Source organism: Anser cygnoides, chromosome 10, assembly GCF_040182565.1.
Source record: "Anser cygnoides isolate HZ-2024a breed goose chromosome 10, Taihu_goose_T2T_genome, whole genome shotgun sequence".
Taxonomy (NCBI): domain Eukaryota; kingdom Metazoa; phylum Chordata; class Aves; order Anseriformes; family Anatidae; genus Anser; species Anser cygnoides.
In genome coordinates, this window is record NC_089882.1 from 199,009 (window position 1) to 221,072 (window position 22,064).

Below are 22,064 nucleotides of genomic sequence, written 5' to 3' on the forward strand. Positions count from 1 at the left end.
TGAATGGTTTTTTGATGCTTAAGGTATATAGCTTTCCCAACTCGAGTGAAATGAAGAATCACTGGGTTCGTTCCATGGAAGGCAGTTGCTACAGGTTTGCTTACCAAGAGTGGTGAAGAATCAGCAAAAATGGAGTTTCCTTCATCTGTTATACAGAACTCTCACAGATAAAATCAAGCTTTGCACTTCCTTGACATGTCCTCAAATGCAAAACGTGGGCCCTCTGCCGAGTGTATCTTTGCACCTCGGTTCTGGGCCATTTCTAAAATATGCTGTGCTTGCCCTCATGCCTCTTACTATAAGAACTGCTTAGCAGATCCCTTAACTTTTGGAATACTGATTTTTTTCCGTGAACTGAATGTTTAAAAGTTTCACCCAGTATATACCAGGTGTTTTGTCTTCTGGCTGAGGCATCTGCGTTTGGAGATAGCTGTCCACTTTCAAGGTTAAAGCCCGTTGCTATGATTTGAGACTGAGAAGTGCACACGTAGGCGGCAGGCAGTGTTTCAGTTACTGACTCTCAAAGCTCCCCAAATACCTACCTATTACTTGAAAAACACTTTAAACATGTCTTTACCTTCACCATACCACTGCCATTCTCTTTACACTTGTTAGCAATTTTTAAAACACTTCTGTATGCCTAAAGTGTTATTTGAAGCAGTGTGTGAGAAAATCCAAAGCTGAGATAGAGAGGACAATGTGTATCACTCGGCTTCTGACACTTCTAGCACACTGCATGACAGGAAGCGAGAGCAAACTGTGTGACTGCATGGGGAGGAGTTCCTGCCGAAAACTGAAGGAGAAACACAGGGACTTCTTTGTAGCAGAGTTTTCACTGTCACGCTGAAGATTAAGAAACCTCCTCAAATCTGAGTACAATACAAAGTGCCTCATGGTGTGGTGCTGTTTTTTTGTGCATCATCAGGTGAGTATGTATTCAGGGTTATGTTACTTTTCATTGTTTGCTTGTGTGGCATTGTAGTAAGTTGAAATTGCACAGATCATCCTTCCAAGCATGGCAAGACTTGAAATTCTGTCTTAATGAAACCAAAATGGTGCTTAGCAGGAGTGTTTCCTTCTGTAAGGAAATAAACTTCTTAAAAATGTAGATAACATATTCCAATATTTGATATTGGGATGGATGATGGTTAATTTTTTTTTTCTGTGTATTGGTAGTTCATTGTTGCAGGATGATAGTTCTTGGTTTTGTTTTCTTTCTTGTTTGATTGTTTTACCATGAGTGTGTAAACATCTCTTCCTCTGTCTCCTAGCATAAAAATGATAATTCAGTCTGATACTGGGGTTTATATTAGAACATTCTGGCAGTGGATAGACTTTGTGCATATAAGTGAAAGCTATAACAGATCCCATATACAGCATATTTACAGAGCATAATTACTCTGCTGCTGCTGTACAATGTGTGTATGAAGTAGCACCTGGAAAACTGGCTGCAGTTTTAGGTATTGCACCTTCAAAAGTAGCAAGATTGATAATAAATGTAGGAAATGTCACCTATGAAGAAAGTTTAAAAGATTTAGTACTTGTCACATGTACAAAAATAAGACTCAATTTGTGGTAAAAGTGTGCACACATCTCTTGAGTGTGTGGGAGTAATTGTAAAGGTGGCATTTGTTCTCTCTATTTGCTAAGCTAGCACAGGAATAAGAGGACTTACAAAATCAGTCTATCTTGTGACAAGGGAGACTAAGGTTAAATATTTTTGGGGAGAACGCTTCCTAACCGCAAAGTTAACTTAGCAGTGGAACTGAATACACAATTATATTGTACAATCTGTCATTTTAAACTTTTCAGTATAATTTAGAAATTTTGTTCACGTGGGCATGTTTTACATGTTGCAATGGCTAGCATTTAATTCTGGACTATTCTTAATGACTTGTGGGATTTTGTTTTGGGGCTATTGATTGTGAATGAGAGTAGCACGTCAGTGTCACACATGGACAAATCTGATCTCTGACTTTGCAGCTCTAATCCCAGATCCATAGCATCCTGTCAGTGGCTGGAAAACTAGAGAGCTTCCTCTTATTCAAGAAGCAAAGTTATTTCAAAATATTTGTGTATGTGTTGAATAAAACCGTACTTTGAAATCCTTAGAAATGTGATAAAGGTGAGGAATTGCAGTGTGAGGCAAGTAAGTCAGGGCTGTGTTCAAGGCCTGTATACTCTTGGATTTGCTCTGGAGAATATGGCTTAAGTACATTGAAGTTTAAGAGTGAATTGTTAACTGGATATATTTTGTTTTACGTCGCCTTTAACAGTAGTGAGAGAGAGAGTCTATGACAAATTTATGGCACAGAATATTTTTAAGATGTTATGTGGAGTGCTTTATGCAGTTCTGACTTAAAACATGTTTAAGAAAGCTAAATCAAAATTGCAACAGCCCTGGAAGTTTATCAAGATGGTCAGAGAAATGAAGAACTAACTTGTGAAATTTGCTTTAATAAATGTTATGCATTCAATTTCTCTGTTTTTATTAAATAGCTTAAGAATGAGACTGCTGATTACTAACTGCTGTGCTGTGTAATGGTTGTAGTGTTTTTGGATGTACTTAATATTTATATTTGCCGTGGGTGTGTATTTTACACATTGTTTACTTGAAAATTTATAGCAAAAGAAATCTACTAAATACTACAGTTTTACAGTTTTCATGGAACACCAGGGAGATGCACGCCTGCCAGTGACATAAAATCATGTGGATTCTCTAGTGTATATTAATATTGCTGAGCTCACATTAAAATTTTTGGTTGAAACTGGGCTTAAAAAAAAATCAAGAATAATTCCAGAATGAAGAGTCATAGGGATACCCACCAGTATTATATAAGCCTTGTTTCCTGAGAAATGGAGCTCAAGTGTGTTGTTTATTTTCCCCACATATATTTAATCCTAAAATAGACACAGCAGCATGTAATTTTAGTGAAAGCATAATTAATTTTAATCTATGCTGAAAAATCCATTTTAGGTGCAGCCATTTTATCTATTCTGTGTGAAGCTGAAGAGCAGCACTTCAGGCACTAGATCAAAAGCCATCTACAGGAACCCATCTGTGGTTTTAAAGGTAGAGCAGCGTAACGATGCTAAATGAAGAGACTGAAGGAAAGCAGACTAACAGCAGAGTACTAGAACAATAAGGGATGACTGCAGTTTTTGCTAATGAAGCCAACTGAAAGCCACGTAGAGACCTAGTTTATGGAAATTATTTCATTCTGCTGTATGTGGTTCTGGTGCTGTGCACAGCATCAGCAAGTCAAGCTCTTTCGCAATGAGATTTGTGTTCTTAAAAAAAATAATTCATGATTTGAATGAATCTGCCTTTCAAGTGAGCAAGTTTCATTGTGGTTTTCGTTCCAAGAACAAAAGCCATCCACTGATGTAACAGGTTGGGAAGCAGAAGTGGTGGCTGACAGCTGTGATTAAAAGGGCAGCTGAAGCAAGTGCAGTTTGTTGCTGTCCAGATAGAGGAAGAGCACAACGCCTTCCTTAAATGCACATGTCTTTAAGAGCACAATGCCTTTAAGGGTAGAGTTGGAGCATTAAAATAGCCTCAATTTAATTTATTCTTGCTTTTACAACTGGGGCCTGTAATAAGCTCTCTCAATATAAATGTATAAGGCTGGGAACTGCAACCTCACCAGGTCAGCTGGCCAGGAGCAAAGGAATCCGAGAATTAATTGCACGTGACTGATTGTGTTACCTGGGGGCACTGGGAACTGGGCATGACAGGTTGTAGCTGAAAAGTGGTTGTGGGAAGAAGAGAGGAATCTGAATAGTGCACGGACTCTTCTATACTGCATCTTAGTTTTTGTTTATATGCTAGGCCAATTTAGAATCCCTAGACATTGATTGTAAGTGTTAACTAAACCATAATTAATGTAGCACTCCTGAAGTCTTTGTCTTGAAGTCCTGACTGAGAAAGGATCCTGTACTAATAATTGCTGCTCAATCACGTAGCAAGGAACTTTTAAGGAGAATGAAGTAAAAGTGTATCTAACTTATTTATCTGAATTTGTCTCTGCTTTTGTAGCAACCTGAAAAAGGTTCAGCATATGCAGCTCTCTGCTAGATTCCAGTGCCTGATACTCTCCCCTGTCTTCCGAAAAGGGGAAGGAAAAAGGTTAAATAAAGACAGAATAAATACCAGTCCTCAAACAAAGCTCTGCTGATCCTTGTCCTTACAGTATCCTGTACATGCACACCCATTTCCTGTTGTTACTGTTGAACGCATTGCACATAATTTTCATTTCATTGTTGACTTCAGTGTTCATTTCATATTACAGTGACCAGAAAATCTCAAGTCCATCATGATAGCACTGTAGAAGTAAAACTTAATTCTGTGCTTAAAGAAAGGTGGAAGGAGCTGCCATTTTGTCTGGCAGCAATGTGAAAGGCTCCTCAGAAGTGCTTGGCTACCTGCGGCTCTGTGGCAGCCTTAGTGCCATGTAGGAGTTTTCTGCTGTGCTGCAACAGACCTAGGCTGGTGGTTTTTGGTTTTGTTTTGCCTGGGACATTGACAGCAAGCACTTCTGTTGCTAATACTGACATCTAAACAGCCTGACAGCTGAGCACGTGCAGGGTGGGACACAGGACCTGCAAATCTGTGTAGCAGGCTCGGGGCCAACTGGGCAATCTCTCCCTCAATAGGAATAAAGCTTTTGATTAGGTTTGTGTGGCAGTTTTGAGAAAAAGTGACAGGTAATGTCTCTGATGCTCAGAACAGTAGAGGGCAGCGGACATATACACAGAAACAAGTTTGATAATTAACCTTTACCGGATTTTTGGTTCTCTTTATAGTTGAAACAAATTTTTTTGCCAAGGTATCATAAAAAACTGATATTGAAACATAGGGTAAATAGTTCTTTTCTTTTTTAAAATCTTCTATTAGAATCAATATTCTGAAGTTGTGGTCCCCGAATGCATGTTATGATGCATCATTCAGATGAAAAGGCACTATGCTCTGGGAAGATGTGCTCTGAGATCCTTTGGTCTTCCCGTGCCTTCAAGCTGTCAGAACTGTCAGTGGCACAGGCAGGAAAGTCAGAGCTCACCGGGGTGGGGCACTGGTACTGACATAAAGGGGAGTTGCATGTTAGAGTGAAGTAAAAAAGAGATGCGTTTCTCTCTAAGCTTAAACTAGGTGTGAATTTTTAATCAGTTATCTCTGAACCAAGCTTAGCAGTAAATTCAGAGGTGCCTGGCTGCTTGTCGCAAGCAGAGATGCTTGTGATTAATATGACATGGCCTCCCTCTATACAGGCTTCTTTTAAGAACTTTATGTCAAAGTGGTGTGTCTTCTTATTTTTTTAAAGCATTATTTATTTCTTCTTAAAATTGAATGTCAGTGCAACAGTAATGTGATAACGTGGAAAACAAGTAATCCTAGGTAGGGTTTATTCTTGTTTCAGTGTTGTGAGCATTCTGGCTTTAAGCTGGGTAATGCAACAACACTGCTGCCTCTTCTAGCTCACTTCTGAGGTCTGCCTTGTGATATCCCACCACCTGCAGCAGGAAATGTTAAATTAGTGATTATTCAACTAACCCTAAGACAGAAAGTTATTAATCTTTTGCCTAGTAATATTATGTTGGATCCAAGGCATATGTTGTTAACTGAGTGATAACTGCTGGGGACAAAAACATTGAAGCCTTTAGTCAGAATCTCCTCTTGCGTTACAACAACTGAATCGTTTATTTTCTAATCTGAAATATTTGTTATTATTACTATTTTTATGCCTGTGTCATCTGTGAAACTTCTAGAAACAAATTAGTCCGGAGAGTTCAGATTTGGTCTGCTTTCCTCCCAGTCCAGTTTGTCATCTAGAAATACTTGAGATTTGTCACCTAGGAATCCTTTTGAAGAAACTTTGAATTATTGTTGGTAGGAAAACTGTTTATGTAACTTAGACTCAATAATCTTTACTTGCATAGTTTTCGGTATGTCACAAGTGCCACCAAGAAAAATGTTAACAGGATGTTCAAAGGATCCGCAGTAGAACATGTTGTGGCATGTTTACCTTCCTTTTCCTGAAAAGAAAGACGTGTATACATTCATAAACTATAAAATATACATGTGCATACAAAAACGTCTGCATATGTACACAGCCCTACCTACTTATATTTATTTAAATCATATGTTAGAACTGTGAGGTGTGGTTTTGTTTTGTTTCTTACAATATTGCTTTTTTTCTAGTGGCACTGTTGAAGTGTGCCCAAATGTGTATTCTGGAAAAACCAAGTTTTTCAGATATTTTTCTACAGAAACAATTTTAAATATGGAATGATTAATCAGTTATTTTTTCTTTATTTTGGACTTTTTGTTTTGAGAGGGAAGGGAAAGTCTGTTTTGGTGAAATGAATGAATCCTTCATTTAAATAGATTTCTGCATGGAAAAAAAAGGCTTAAAAAGTAAGTTGTGTGCTTTGTTTTAAAATGCACAGGCCTATGACTTAGAAGGTTTAAAGACCTGGCTATTTTAATACATTGTCTTATTTTTTTATTTTTTATTATTTTTTTTTATTTTGAAGCACATCTGTGTGAAGACACTTCTGTGAAATTAGAATAGACATGATTTAGGAAAAGTCAGCAATTCTTCTGACAAGTGTTTCCTTCCATGTCACAGGATGGGCTTTATAAATCAAATTATATTTTACCACCTGGGAGATGAAATGCAAAAATGCACAAAAGTAAATCTCCAGTATGGATAACTAAAACCCTGTGATGGAGAGAGGATGTTAATCCAGCCTTCCTATAACAATGTGTTATTACTCTAATTCCTTTAATTAAATCATTGCTCTAATATATAATTGGATATCTTACTTTCTCATCTCCTGTGAGATAATAATTGAGAACAACTCTTTCCTGAGATGTTAAGACCAGGAAGTGTTCTGTCTCTATAGCTGTGGCTGTATCCACCAGTACCAAACACAGATAAAGATTCAAACTTGGTGTATGCCCAGTCATCACAGTCCAGTAATTCAGATTTTTGTGTATTTCTAAAGACAAACGTGCTTTCAAGTGTGATGGAAAATATCCTTCTGTCTGGAGGTGCACATTTCAAATGTGTGTAATGTGTAAATGTGTGGTCAGTCAGAAAACACAGACCTGTCTGCATTCAGAATAGATGTGTTATGGGTATACTTTATTTCACCTTTTCTTAAGGTCTACAAATATTGTGCAGGAAAGGAGAGTTACTGAAGCATTGCAAATGGTCCTTCTTTCCCAGCAAGGCAAGCAGCTTCATAACAATTTTCAATTCAGTTTGTGTCAAGTAAATACAAATTCTAATAAGTAATTACTCTGCAGTGAGATAGCAGATGATATTTGTCTATTTCTCATAGAGTAATATGGAGTAATCACACTATTTTACATTTAATGTATTTAGTACAGTGCTGCAGCATGGCATTACTCACATAGTTTATATACACCAGAACTGATGTGTGATCCTTTCTAGTTTAAGGATTACATAATACCTTTAAAATGGATTATCTTTAATAACATTACTCTGATTTTAGAATACATAGGGGTTCTGGTTGGAATGTTCAGTTTAGAATTTGAGGAATATTCATGTCAGTAGCTTTAGTTTGCTTCCCAAGTACAAAGATAGGGTGCACTAATGGTTGTGTGTCTTACTTTATCCCTTTTCATAATATTCATAATGTTTTGGGACTTCTTACTGGATTTTAATTAAAACAAACACTGATACAATCACTAATTGGGCATGATTCTGTTAAAACAGCATACATACATAGTATGTTATAATGCGGTTATGTATTGTGCATGTAAGGAACATAACTTGTAATTCAGGCACACTCAGATTTCCATAAGGGCCTCATCTTTTCTATCCCATAACAAATCTGTGGTTAAATCTGTAAAATTTCTGTAAGATCTCTGTATGAGTAAGCTCATGACACCATTAGTTTCTGTCCTCATAGTACAGCACACTCAGCATGGACTTTTCTCCTCCCACCCGCAGATGCTTCTTCAGGCCATATAGTCCTAAAAAGCTATTAATTTGTGTTAAAACTGGTGATTGACATGGCCATAGATAATTGTAAGCAATATTAACGAGAACTAGTGAATACTTCATGTGCAAGGTAAGGAAACGGAACTAAGAAATCAGTCCCTCTCTGTCATGCTGTGCCTGGGCCAGTACAGGTGATGCGTTGAGTAAAGTTTCACACATTGTGGTTTTTGGCCTAAAGTAGTATTGCTTGATATAAACTGGTATGACAAATCTGCCATAATCTCATATGATGTAATTATGATTTGTTAGCCTAAATGACAAATAAACACATCAATGCGTGCAATAAGTATTGGAGCCCATAGAGAGCCTGGCTTACTTAAATTCTGTCAGAAAGTTCAACTTTTTCATTAATGTGCCACTTAGCTGATTTTTGGTATTTGGGCTATAAATCCACTTCAGTGTCAAAGATCCTTGGCTTTGCAGATAAGCTTGTTCCACTTCAGATGTGTGCGATATGTACAATGCTTATTCACATAACCCTTGTGGGCCCAGCCTAAAGCTTTGACGCTGTACTTGTAGGATCTTTTTGTGAAAGGAACATACACCAAATTGTTGAGATAAAATGATGTGCCAGGTGACTTAGAACATAAGATGGAGGGTAACATTTAGGGGCAACTTTAAGGAGCATGAGAAATGCAGAGGTCAGCTGTGTGGAGCTATGGCAAATGAGCCTTCAGTTGGAACTCCTTTGGGTAAAAGATGCTCACAATGAGCAGGGATTAATGTAATGAGCACCTTATGCTCCCTGCACAATATTGGCTGCAGTCTTTGCTTCTAATCCACTTATTATGGGCAAAGAAATTTATCTGGTAGCTCAGTTATTGGAATAAACTTTGCTATGATGTTTTTTCTTTTTTTTTTTCTCCCACTGATATAATGACAATAACCCTTGAAACACTTAGAAAATGAAAACATCCATCTTGCCTGCCGTGGTTGATATTTGACAATTTCTGTACCAAATGACATGGCTAACAAAGTCACTGGGACAGACTTCAAGATGACATAAGTAGTATTTTTTGTTTATTTGTTATTGGTTTGTTTGATTGTTTTGTTACTTTTCAGGAAGTAGAATAGCTAAAATAAAGTGGAGAGAGTGATCCTTTGATTAGCACAATAAGGCTGGGTGAGCTTCACCTACTTTGTGTGGGCCTGAAGATGTTTGTGCCTCTTGTAGTCTCAGTCAGCTTTCATTACAGCTCTGCCTGGGTTGGAAGTGCCACCGCGTTCGTTGCTGACCTGTAGCCCTGTGACTGTCAGCACATGTCTGTTAATGCCTTATTTAACAAAGTAGCTCCCCGCTTGTGAGAGCACCCATTCTTCACACTATGTTATCAATAAAATTGCATCTTTTCCGTTACAGGAGGCATTTATACTTCCACAATGCATAGAATTTATTTTAAAAACAGGTGATATCACTTATTTTCCTTCAAATTTTACCTGTCTATACAGTTCTGGGAACACATACTTAAGCATTTGAATGTCTTTATAGTTTCTTACTACTTTTGTTTTTGTATTTTAAGAAAAAAAAAGTTGATATTCTCTTATTTTTGAATGGTGGATCTGCCTTCTTTTGTTTTATTATTATGTTGACTCCTTTGGAATTAACTCTTCTAATATTTTTGCAGAGTGAAGTTTAGGTTTACAGCATTTTTATACTTCTGTAACTTACACAAATACAAACCCAAGCTGTGGATGAAGTTGCATCACGTCCGTCTATGCACACCAATCCAAAATCTATACTATAACAGTAAGAGGGATTTGACTGTTCCTAGTCTTAGGGCAAAGAATTACTTTTTATAGAACACTTCCCATTGTGTAGTGTGGTTGGAGAACTCACAAATCAGTTTGTTTCTAAATTAAGTAATAATAATGGTGTTAAAATACCAGTGGTTGTTGACTTTAAAATTATCATTGTCAGGAAAAAAGTGAGACAGGTCAAATTTCATGAAAGAAACAGCAAAATTGTAATAAAACATTGTGCAAGTCAAAGATCTGCTTAAAATTATTGGGTAAATATAAAAATATTGGGTAAATATAAAAAGTTTCAACACCTCTAGCTTCATTTTAAAACAGCATGAAATAAGAACTTCTGGATTTTATAATAAATATTCTTTATGTTTGTTCATCAAAGAAATGGTTATCAGAAGCCTTATGCTTGACTTAGTAGATGCAGTGGTTATTTTACTGGCTAGAGTAAAACCTCCATGCTTCAGAAGAGCCTGCGGCATGAGTAATAGGGAGGAGGAGGTGGGGGGATGGACTAGAGCTTTTTTTTTTTTCCTTCTCCCATTACTAATTACAACTTTCTCTCAGGAGCAATTATTTAGTGTAATATTACTGAAGTTACTGTAGTCTAAAGTGACACAGGTATAGTCTGTGTTCATGCAGTGCTTCTGTATTTCACACACACACACACACACACACACATATATATATTCTTATATAAACCCTTTCTTGACTGTTTTAAGATATATTTAGTACTTCTGTGAGATTCAGAAAATATAAAAAGATAGGAGATCTGGATAGCATGTGGGTTTTTTTTTTTTTTTTTTTTTCCTTTTAATGCTCATCTTTTGACTTCTGTAGACTGGAAACTAAATCCCAGCTGTTATCTGTGAATGCTTATCTCTACTTGACAGTGGAAGACAAAACAGCTGGATAAATAGGGATCATATATTCTGTGACTTCTCTTGTTTCTTAAATATTCCTGGTCTGTTAGAAAATGCAGAGCTCTGTTAAATGAAGTTTCATGCTTCTTATTTGAAAGGCACAAAGATTAATCTTGTGATCAACCTGTAAAATGACATCAGTGAGGGCTCTTCCTTTTCCAACACAAAAACTGAACTAAATTCCTGCAGTATATTTCACCTGCAGTATATTTAAGAATCATAGAATCATATAGGTTGGAAAGGACCTCTAAGGTCAACAAGTCCTACCATTAACCAAGTACTGCTGGGTCTACCACTAAGCCATGTCCCTACCTCCAGGGATGGTGACTCAACCACTTCCCTGTGCAACTTACAATATGCAATAATTCCTCATGTTTTTAGTTAAAAATAAAGGTATGTTAATTTAAGTGAAACTAACTCACTGTGAGCAGAAAAAGAACCAACATTTTAACTAACTTATATGCAGATAGGTGGGTTTTGAACACAAAAATAGAGCTTGTATTCACATGCATGATATAATTATAATGACTAATGATGATGAGAGAAAGATATTAACTATGTATATCTGTGTATGACTTCATTATGTATACCTGTTTTGGGATCAGGCTGATGGTAGTTGGTGGTATTCTTTAAGCTTTTCATTTTCTTTTGTAGAAGAAACGAAAACAGAGTACTCAGGATGAAGATACAATCAGTATTTGCAGCCTGGATACATGTGTGAGTAACTTCTTTATTTTCCCTTTTTTGCCTTTTCTTCCCCTCCTTGTAAAATAAAATCTGGTTATTATATGTGCTATGAAATAAACCCATTTATCTTTTTAGCTGGATTGTTTGCATGTGTAGCATTAGTAATTTGTTTTGCTTATTATTAAAAATTTTAATTTTATTCATATCACTGCTTTGCATTTTTCTGTACTAGTATTTATAAAGAGAAAAATGGAAGTTAGAATGACAGTAAAGCAGTGAATCTCTTGTTAGTAAATAATTAGCAGGACAAAAAGGCATTGTGAATACGGGACTTAAAAACAGACCTATCCTATTGCTTGGCTATATGAGAGGGTTTATTTCAGTTATGTCACTGATGTTGTGAAGCTGTGTAATGTGATATTAATGCAATTATGAGATCTACACGCATCATTTTAAAGTGATGTGCTGAAAATACACCTATGATTTTCTATCACACTTCAGATGTGATGAAAACATCCAAAACCCCATTCTATAAATTGTGCAGTTTTAACATACTTTTTAAAAACATACTTTAATGTGTATATAGTTTCTTCTGAGTATTGATTTTATTTTACAAACAACAACAAAACAAGTTATTGCAGTGACAACTATCTGCTTACTTTAAAAATAAGCTTTAGGGACCAAAATCTTTCTGCTGAGTTTGGTGGATGTCAAATCAAAGCGTGTGTGTGTGTGTGGTGGTTATGCAGTACACTGCAGTGCATGCTGTTTTCCATGTAAAGCTGTGACTTAAGGGTACTCTTGGTCTGGCAACTCTCTTATGTCTTTGAAAAGATGGGCCAAGTAGCTTATATGTATATCCTCAGTGAAAGCATTTATTTTCCCAGGCAGTGGCTAAGGACACCAAAATTGAATGCATGCGTTCCTTATTAAGAATTTAGATTCTAACTGGGGTAATTATATATTATTAAAGTTTTCAGGTAATAAATCTCTCAGGCTCTGTAATAAAATCGATATATATATGTATTTAACAAATAAGCATAGTAGACTTTCCTGTACAGCATGCTTCCTGGCTTACATAATTAGCTGAACGACTCCCACTCACTTCTCGCAGCTCACCTCAGCGAGCTGCTGAGGCAGTGAAGCGCTGCCAGCCGTGTGGCACACTTACTGCTGCCCTGCCTCAGCGCCTCACCTCCAGAACGTACCTCATGCTTTGTTCTTGTTCTTGAGGGTTTTCTTCACTGCTTGCCTTTGGTGCTTGACAATGGAAAGATGTGGCAATTTTTGACTCTGTCTGAAGTTTCCAGTTTGTGTAAATGCATCTGTTCAACACCTTTGTCCAGGAGAGGTGGGGGACAGGAAAGAGAGAGGGTGTTAACTGTTTAAAGGCTGGAGTTGCTCCATGCCTTGGAAAGCAACATACATGTTGAGATGGCTAGGTCTCCTGCCAATTTACCTCATCATCGGGCTGCAATCTTTTTATAAAAATAGATATGAAATGTTTTTAGGACTGACCATGGCCAGGCACACCTGTCTTTTCAAGAGGAATCAGTCATGACAGAATTTCACAGGAAATGCTGGTTGGAGCTTTGCTGACTCAGGACCAGGACTGGTAACCTAAGCACATTAAATAATCTTTGTATTTGCTTAGTGGTCTGGACTCATATTGATGCCTTGGGAGTTTATCAACTGGCTTATTAAACTGGCTGGTTGGTCTTGGCTCATTTTATTGCCAGCTTAAAGACTTGGATTTGTAAATCCCCTCGATGTCAAACAGTTAGTGATAACTTGTGACAGATGTGGCCAGCAGACTGTGAGGGCTGTCAAATGCATGAATGTATGAATGTAGCACAGTCTGAAGTCTGTTTTTAAAGGAAAAGGTGAAAAAAGGAAAAGGAAAAAAAACCAATGTGGTTTTGTTCGTGTTGACTGCCACAGACAGGCTTACTTTGTATTCAGCCTACACAGTTGACTCAACCTGTAGTGTTGCATGCTGTGCTCTTAAAGTAGTGATATGTTCTGGAGTGATTTGCATATGTGTATTGATTTACAGATATATAGTTAATATCTCTTATGCAAATTTTAAATTTTATAGATAATCTATGATAGCTTGGAGTGACAGATAAAGTGAAACAGTTTTCAAGGTCATACACAGCGAAGTATTTTTTCATCTTTAAAACAGCCAACTACAGCTCCTCAATTCTCTGTATTTCTCCTTGTGCTGGTAGGATGTCTCTCCTTACTTAAATTTAGAGATTCAATTTCCGGATTTTTCTGTCTGTGCTTTCAATCCTTGTTGCTGCTGTAATTTTTATTCTTTTCTAAGACCCAGCCTTTGAAACAAAGGTCTTCAGTCTGTGCAATCCTCTTCTGAGCCAGGTCTGTTGCTGAAGGAGCGTAAATCCTTACGTTCCTCAGTCAGGATCAGGCAGCCAGTTCTTCTGCGTCTTACATGGAAGCAGCTTGACTATTTACTTCCTGTACCTGAGTGCTCTTTGGGAAAACAAATTTTGGACTGCTGCATGTAGTTGGTACGTTATACTAAGTGAAGCAGTGATGAACGTTGTTGTCTGGAGGTTTTTATGTAGAACACTCAGCAAGATGGCTAAAAGCAATATATTTTTAATTGCTGTTGCAAAGTGGATAACTGTGAAGAAGATGAAATTTTGTAATGATGATAGATGATACCATGAGTCTCAACTCCATAAAGCCACAAGTAACTCAGGAGGTATCTAGGGAAATAAGCTGGTAAAAACCTAATGCAGCACTTGCACTTTTCCAAATAAAATTGTACCTACTTAAGCAAAATGCCATTCAGGAGAAGAAAAAGGGCAATGTTGTGCAGTATTCTGCTATTAATTGTATGCAGAATTTGTTGTAAGCTCAAGGAAGTCGCTTCTGTTTTCTTGTCATATCAAGAGGGAACACACAACAGATGCATGATGAACTAGATAAGTAAAACATTTTCATATAAAGCCTCAGAAGAGTTAGTTATTTTGGTTATATATAACAGTTATCATTACTGAAAATAAAATTCTTTCAAATGTTAACTTAGTGTATTTGGAACAGGAGAAATATTAATGCTCATCTGTCAATTTGCAAGTTAATAAAATATGCTCCAATATAAACTATGAACAAAAACATACCCAGATTTAAGCACAATTTACGTACATTAGATCAGAGTTCATTAATTTTGATTGCTTTTAATGCTGAGTGAAGATTTGTTATGTATTTGAGTCAATATAACTAAAACATTCTTTGACCTAATTAAACTTAATTATAAACTCAATAATATTTGATTGCTAAGGTATGGTAAGATAGCTTTGAAAAGCTTAAAGGGGATTACATTTGCATCAGCTTATCAAAGTTGAGATAATTAAAATATATATTGTATCAGGGTCTTTTTATTTCCGTTAAACTGCTGTGTTGTATGTTTACAGTATAAAAGGCATTCAGCTTGCCCAGTAAGATGTATACAATGGGCTTGAATTATGCATGACTTTTAATATTGCTCTATTGCATAGGCGGTCAGTGTTCCATCTGTGTTCAGACTTCATAATAAAGTGACTGGTCTTAATCCATTATTAATCCATCATATGATTGGTATGGGCTAGACTCTGTCTGCTGTTGGTATTATTTGGAGTACTTGTAATGTCATTTATCTTAAGGCCATGTTTCCTTATCCTCTTGCTATTTCTCATTAACCGCGGCCTTCAAGTGCTCTGTTGGAAAAATGTATAAAATGCCAGTTATGCTGCATTCTTTTTTTTTTTTCTCCATTCTGGAATGATCTCAGACTTCCTGCGTAGTGTTGCAATATGGTTACTCTTTATTTATGTGAACAACTTCTCAGAGTTTGGGTAATTGTTCCAGTAAACCTTTCAGATAATTCTAGTGAAGATAACCAATGTGTGGCGAAGTTAGACATCTTCAGTGCAAATCTGTCAATGTAATGTGCCACATACTGTATGAACATGGAGCAAACTGTCTTTATGGGAACTGTGTAAAAAATGACCTCTTGTACAAAATCACCCAGATTCTAAAAATCAAAGCTGATCTATATTTATCTTAAATGAAGTACTACCTTTCTTTAAGGTTTAACTCAAATCATAATATCTTACTGTGACTAAAATCTATTTGTCTATTTCTATTTAAATTTATGTACAAGATGTACACTGAATACAAACAGCCTTACCTACAGTGCAGAGGCCCCACTGGGGTAATTGTCCCTGCTGACCCTAGGGAAATTGTTCTCTCATATGCATTTATTTTTTCCACCACAAAAAAATAGACATTAGCTTTGGCTAATTAACATATTTGGCAAATTCAGTACGACTCTGCCCTACTTCAGTCATAAATGTTTGGGACTTTAGTGGTAGGATCCATCCTGCCCAAATTTTGGCAGCTCCATCTGTGAGTTATTTTGATCGCCTTTTATACTTTTGTGATGTGGATCCTCTTTTGAAGAGAAAACATGATGAGAGGTCAGCTGAATCTTGCACTGATACTTTGTGAAACGTTTTTTTGCAAAGGGAAGATATTGCAGAAGGAAAGTACAGGTATAGGCTTCAAGGAGGTTGCTGAGAGATGTGTACCTTATTCTTTTTGTTGTTGTTGTTCCAGCAGTTGTGCAAGAATGCATAAATTTGTGCTTCTGACCTCATGGTACAGTTAAAGGACTTCTGGTATCCTTTCCTAATATTTCCTTTTTAGTTCTTTCTCTCCTCTTCTTGCAAAATCTTTGAAAGTTAGAAGCTGCATTAAGCTGCATATCTACCTAAACTGCAGCCCAGCATTTCTTGAGCTACAGTGGCTACTCTGAAGGTGATACACAGACAGTGAGTTTGTGATTAATATTCTTTAATATCTTTAGTATCCTAGGTCATCTACAGTACAGTGACTATATAGGCAGAAGGTGGTTAGTAGGGTTGTACAATTTGCCAGTATCGTTCATATCTCATTGCAGTGTAGTAATTTGATAAATTGTTATTTTCTTGAATGATGCTGTTTTCTTTTATGATATTCCTCTGTAATGGAAACCGGCAATTGAAGTTTGAATTGAATTTAAGTTACTTTCAGGTTACAGAACCAGACTTGACATTTGCTTGTTTTCAACATGGCAAAATCAGGAGCATTTGTGAACAGAAATTAGCCAGATGTTATTGACAGCTATGAAGTTGGGTATCTGTTATGAAATGAATTGCGTGTGTGTTGATTGACTTGATGCAGATTTGCAGAGGTGTAGTTACATTTTCATAATGAAATTGAATCAAGAAAACAGAGTTGTTGTAGTTTGGTGGCGGTTATCTGGCGGTCAAAATAAAAAATTATGTTGGTTCCATAGTGATAAATATAATCCAATATATATTTTTTAAATTATTTTTTTTAATTTTTTAAATTAAATTTTATGTATCATCAATGGTAACTGTATTTTATTCTGCATATATAATATGGACCACGTAGACAGAATTTGTAAGAAAAAGAAAGGCTCTGTATAAATGGTGCGTTGTGTATGACCTTCAACCAGCGCTGAGCATTTCCAAGTTGTGTTATACTTCTGACTGTAACAGCCTACCTGTACTTACCACATTCCTCAAACAGCTGCTGGAAGTGTTTGAAATTGTGATGTAGCCCGGAGCTTATTGAAGTCTTGAATAGAGGTCAGGTGAGGATTTCATTAAATCAGTGTGGCTGTGTATCTTAGTCCGCAGCTTTCTGTAATGCCAACTACATTTTGGCTGTGATTTTAAGCTACCAACTACAATATGAAATTACATTTGTACATAAATCTACAGCGATGCCCCTATAAAATCCTAGGGCTAGGGTAGACCTCATGAGGCCATTTGCCCCATCCTTCCTTCTCAATTGATGAATTAAATGACAGTGAAGCTCTTCATGGCAGGTATTCCTCTTGGTTTGTTAGAAGCTTCTACAGCTTCTGCAGGCAGCCTAATGTAGAGCTTCACTATCTTTGTTAATATGACTCTCCTCATAACTAACCCAAATGTTTCTTTTTCTAACTTAAGCTCTTTTGCTCTTTTCATCTCGTGTTGGTACAAAGTAAGGACTTCTCTGTATTTTAAGACTGAAAATCCCAACTCCCCACTCCAGTTCCTCATCCATAGGCTCAGCAGCCTCACTTCCTTCCTTGTGAACTGTCACTGATCTTTTCTGCATTCAGTGTCTTTTTCAACTTCATTACTCAGATCTGCACAGTCTGTTACAATTATGTTCTTTACTAGCATAGTGATCATTTTATGTCACTTAAGCTATAGTCCTGTATGTGTCAGGTATGATAGTCGCACTTCCCCCACAAAATAATGATTTTAGTGTTTGTTCAGCTTATCTGTTATGATTCCAAGTCCATCACTGCAGAACTAGTATGTAAACGATTGCTAATAACGGCCTTTATGTGCTTACATGATACAATCTGTATTGCCAGCATTACTTTAACATTGATAAATGTAAACAAAGACCCTGGTTAAAAAAAAAGTTTGAAATACAAAGCACTCGCTGAAATTTTTATTCCAGAATTCATGTTTTTCATCAATGACCTTTTTAGCCCTTTGTCAACACTAATGTCAAATATACTTAAGGATCTCAGACCTCAGGAAAAAAATTCTAATTGCAGAGTATTGGTAAAATTCCCACTAATGTGTGTGTGTGTGTGTGCGTGTGCGTGCACGAAACAGAGGATGGTGCGGAATATAGTTTGTTGGCTTGAGCAGAGGCATCTTATGAGGTCTATCTTTTCCATAAAGTGTTTGTTTTCCAAAGCTGCTTTGAGACCAAGATACAAAAATTTCTTGAGCAGCGTTCTGTATTGCCATTGCTTATTATTACAATTGAAAGGGATATATCAGTGTAAGCTATTAACCGAAGTTCATTTCAATACAGAATCACGTAGAGAGATATAAGCAAGTGAATCTTAAAGTTTATTGTTGAGAAGTGTAACATGCTTTTTCATAAAATTTCATTATTTTTCTCTGGGGATATCTTTGAACATCGTGGTAATCTTAGAATATTATCTATGCATAGCAGCAATTTCTAAATTCATTTGGTAGCCCTTAGGATCTCTTATCTCTTGGAAATTTTTTTTTTTTGATTACTTCTCCCATTCCAATATTACTATAGCTATGTAATCTGGACAGCTGAAGGATATCTGCTTGCAGCCGCCGACTCACTTTGTTATGCAACTCAACCCTGTTTCCTTAGCTACAGGATGGAAAGCAGCAAGGAGGGGGAAAGCTCCCAGCAAATAGAAGCCCAAGTGTTTGGAAATGCTCCAAGAGTATTTAACAAAAAATAAAGTTACTGTTTAGAACTGTGTGAATGTGTTTCTCAATAAAATATTAGTGTGTCAGCTCCACTGATGAATGAAAATGAAGAAAAAAGGAGAATGAAAACACACAGTGTGTATACATACCTGCATACATACTTACATATACATACACACAGCAATACTCCTGATTGTTGAGCAATAGCCACTGACATACGGGAAGGTGAGTAAGATAATTTAGTCAGTTTTAGACCTAACCCGCAGTGAACCTATCATGTACATGACATGTCAGGTCCCTACAAGTCTGCCTTAAAATGGGAAAAGAAACAAACAAAGATTTTAAGATTAGACTGAATTTTCAAGCTTATTCTGAGCACCGGTCTGCCATAAAATCATCCTGCCTGTACTGGGACAGAACATCTCCAGTGGTAGTTTCTAAGATCTTTACAGTTACTTGAACTTGTTCATTTAGATAGCTATGAAAATAATCAGTAGAAAATACAGTAACTTTAACACGAACCTGCAAGGTTCATACAAGTGGTCTTCATTCGGTTCTAAATTTGATTTGCAAGGTCAAATCCAGATCTACTGCTACATTGGAAGACTGTTTCATTTGCTTTCTCTACACTCTCCTATCTGAACTGCTAAGCATGTCATTAGTTGGCTTAGAAGGTCTATACTTTTAGTTACTCTGTTAATTGTGAAGGCAATGGTTGTGTAAGAGCCTAGGTGGTATTTTTGACCGCTGCTCAGAAGCAAACCAATACCGCAAGGATTTGACTTTGTCTTAAGAAATGCTAAGACACCTGCTATTTTTGTACATTAAAAATATTATTTAAATTGCATACATTTGCTTTCCACTGATGTTAGAGATTGCCCTGTCAGTTTTGTGTGCCTCTTATAGCTTAATCCCTTAATGGAGGACAGATTCACCTGATTTGTCTCAGGTACCTCACTTCTTTAGTGACCACTTGATAGAACTGGGAACCGAATTGCAGTCTCTTTAAAGATCACTTTCCTGGGCTGCAAGCAGGTTAACAGTCAAAGGTATTCCTTTGCACTCTATAGAACTCTATGCCATTTTTTAAAAAAGATCTTAGGTACTGATGGATGCATGTATCTGTATGTAATTTGCAACAGGTGCTGAAGCATTTAATTTCCAAATGTGACTGTTGGTAACTTAATATATTTAAATAACTGGTTCTGTATGCTCAGTGGTTCTACTTAATTTTAACTTGACTTCTGTCAAGTAATTGACTTCTGATTTGGTTTTCTAAAAATGTAATTCAGTAAATAACATTCAATATCCAATATTCAGAAGGCAATATTCCACTAGTTTTTTTTCTTAAGTATATTGTTAAAAACAAGGATTTTTCTGTATTTCCTCAAAAACTGTTATAATTTTATAATTTTCCTTTCCACATTACCTTACCATATTTATAAAAAAAAAAAAGTGTCATCGTCATGTATTTAGAACAAACTTAATTTTAATATATGTAGGGCTTGAACTATATTACAGCATAACTGGCTTATTTACCTTCCTGATTAATAAACAGAATAAAACACTAGGATGCTGTTTTGAATATTTAGCTTATTCTGTACCAGCTGCATATTACTGAAAAGTTGAGGCAATTTATAATGGCTTACTGTTGTTATTTGGGTATGTAACTGATTCAAGAATTTGTATTAAATAAAACCGGAATTGTTGGTATTGCTGTAACTGTAAGCTATGTAGATACCCTGATAAATACAAAGAGTATATATAACATTATTAGAATTACAATTGATCTGTTTAAAATTCTATTTAACTGCACAATTTTGCTTTTGCTGTGTGATAAGCTAGTTCTTCAAGGAAATGGGAAAACTGCAAGTTCTTTGTGGCCTTTTTTGAGTAAGTTCCCTTTCAGCAGATCTCATTTACTTATCTCTGGTAGCTTTGAATTATGAGATGTGCAAATGGAAAGGTCTGGTAATTGGAGCTTAAATATAAAACCTCGGTAAAGAGTGCCAGTGTTCTTTGCATAGTTGTGACTGTTCTGTAAACATTAGTGAAGAGCTTTGAAGGTAAATGAAATTAATTACAGTCCTCCGGAAGTGCAGTAATTAACAAAACAAATACAGGCCCTTTAGCTGTAAATTTCTTCTTCCCATGAATTTAATAGAATTTCTGTCAGAAACCTTTAATTTCATTCAAAGTACGGGGGCCCTGACTGTGTGAGAATATTAACAAGTTGCAAGTTTTAATAACCATACACTCTTACTTATTACTTACAGATCTCTGTGTCAAATCTGTCAGTGTATATCTGACAGTGTGTGTACATAGATATCTATATATCGGATTTTTTGGTCTGAAGTGTCGGTTGTTGGTGTGAAAGGTGGTCAGTGATGTGTTTGGGATGGGCTGTAAGCAGGGTGTGGCTTAGCAGGGGGCAAAGTGTGACTGGATTTTTTTCTGAAAGCTGAAGCATTCTGTGACAGTATGCACTAGTATTGGTTATAAATAATAGTGAGTTATTAATGGGTTAGTTAAGTTCTGAAAGTATTTGTAAGTAATGCAGAGTAGCTGGATGAAGTTTATCATCTCTTATATGAAAGTTCCCATGGTTGATGCCTAATTAAGGCAATTGTGTTAATTCTGGGGCATAAATCTGAGAGCTTTCTGAGCATTGTTGTATGCAGGTTGGTAATTATTGTATGCATTGTGTTATTTCAGTGAGTTATTGTTCTCATTCTGTTGTTTCTTAATTAACAGGTTTCAAATGCAAGTATGTTCCCCCTGTGACTTTTTTTTGGTACCATGTCTTAGAATAACACGAGGGCTTCCTGTGTGCTGTGTGAAATTTGCTCTGAATTCAGGCAGCTTGTGTGTTTTCATGTTTGAAGACGTTTTTTCAATTAGGGTAGAACCTCTTACCAGGAATAGCATCATTTTATGCTCATTTTTTCTGTCCACGTGAACTTGCTGACTACATCTGTGTGAAATTGGCCAACGAACTGACTTGGAGGATGGGTTTGTGTCTATCTGGAGTTACAAGGCGTTTCTTGTAAGAACAGGGTTTGTCACTTACCCATTCTGTGGCTTCGTTTCACTGATTATAGAATGCTGGTGGGTTTATTTTAACCTAGCGATGCTAAGAAATTAGAGATTTTTCAAGGAATTTAGTGCCCTAATTCCTGGTAAAAGTTAGCTTGGGGATTCTGAGCTTTCTCACTTGTGAGTTTGGGCAACTTCAGTTGCAGCTCCTGGAGATGGTGGCAGCCCTGCAGCCTTGAGCTGTCCTGAGGAGCTTCTGCCAGGGTGGCACGAGCCACAAACTGAGCTTGTGCTGGCTCCTCAGCTGCCACTGCTCACAGCAGAAACCCTCCCGGTGAATCCCTGAGTGCCAGTCCCTG

General features: G+C 36.7%; 1 protein-coding gene across 13 annotated transcripts in view; it reads left to right on the forward strand.

Moving 5' to 3' along the window:
* Window positions 1-22,064, forward strand: part of ARHGEF3 (Rho guanine nucleotide exchange factor 3) — a 126,444-nt gene that overhangs the window by 54,883 nt on the left and 49,497 nt on the right. For 11 of the 13 annotated variants that reach the window (XM_048047503.2, XM_048047509.2, XM_048047508.2 and 8 more), the window contains one exon: window positions 11,357-11,419. The exons of 1 other annotated variant lie outside the window; for it this stretch is intronic. In XM_048047503.2, the coding sequence (XP_047903460.2) occupies window positions 11,357-11,419 (63 nt within the window). Of the gene's footprint in view, window positions 1-782; window positions 926-11,356; window positions 11,420-22,064 lie in introns of those variants that run through there. One more of the 13 variants, XM_048047515.2, reaches the window with a different exon arrangement.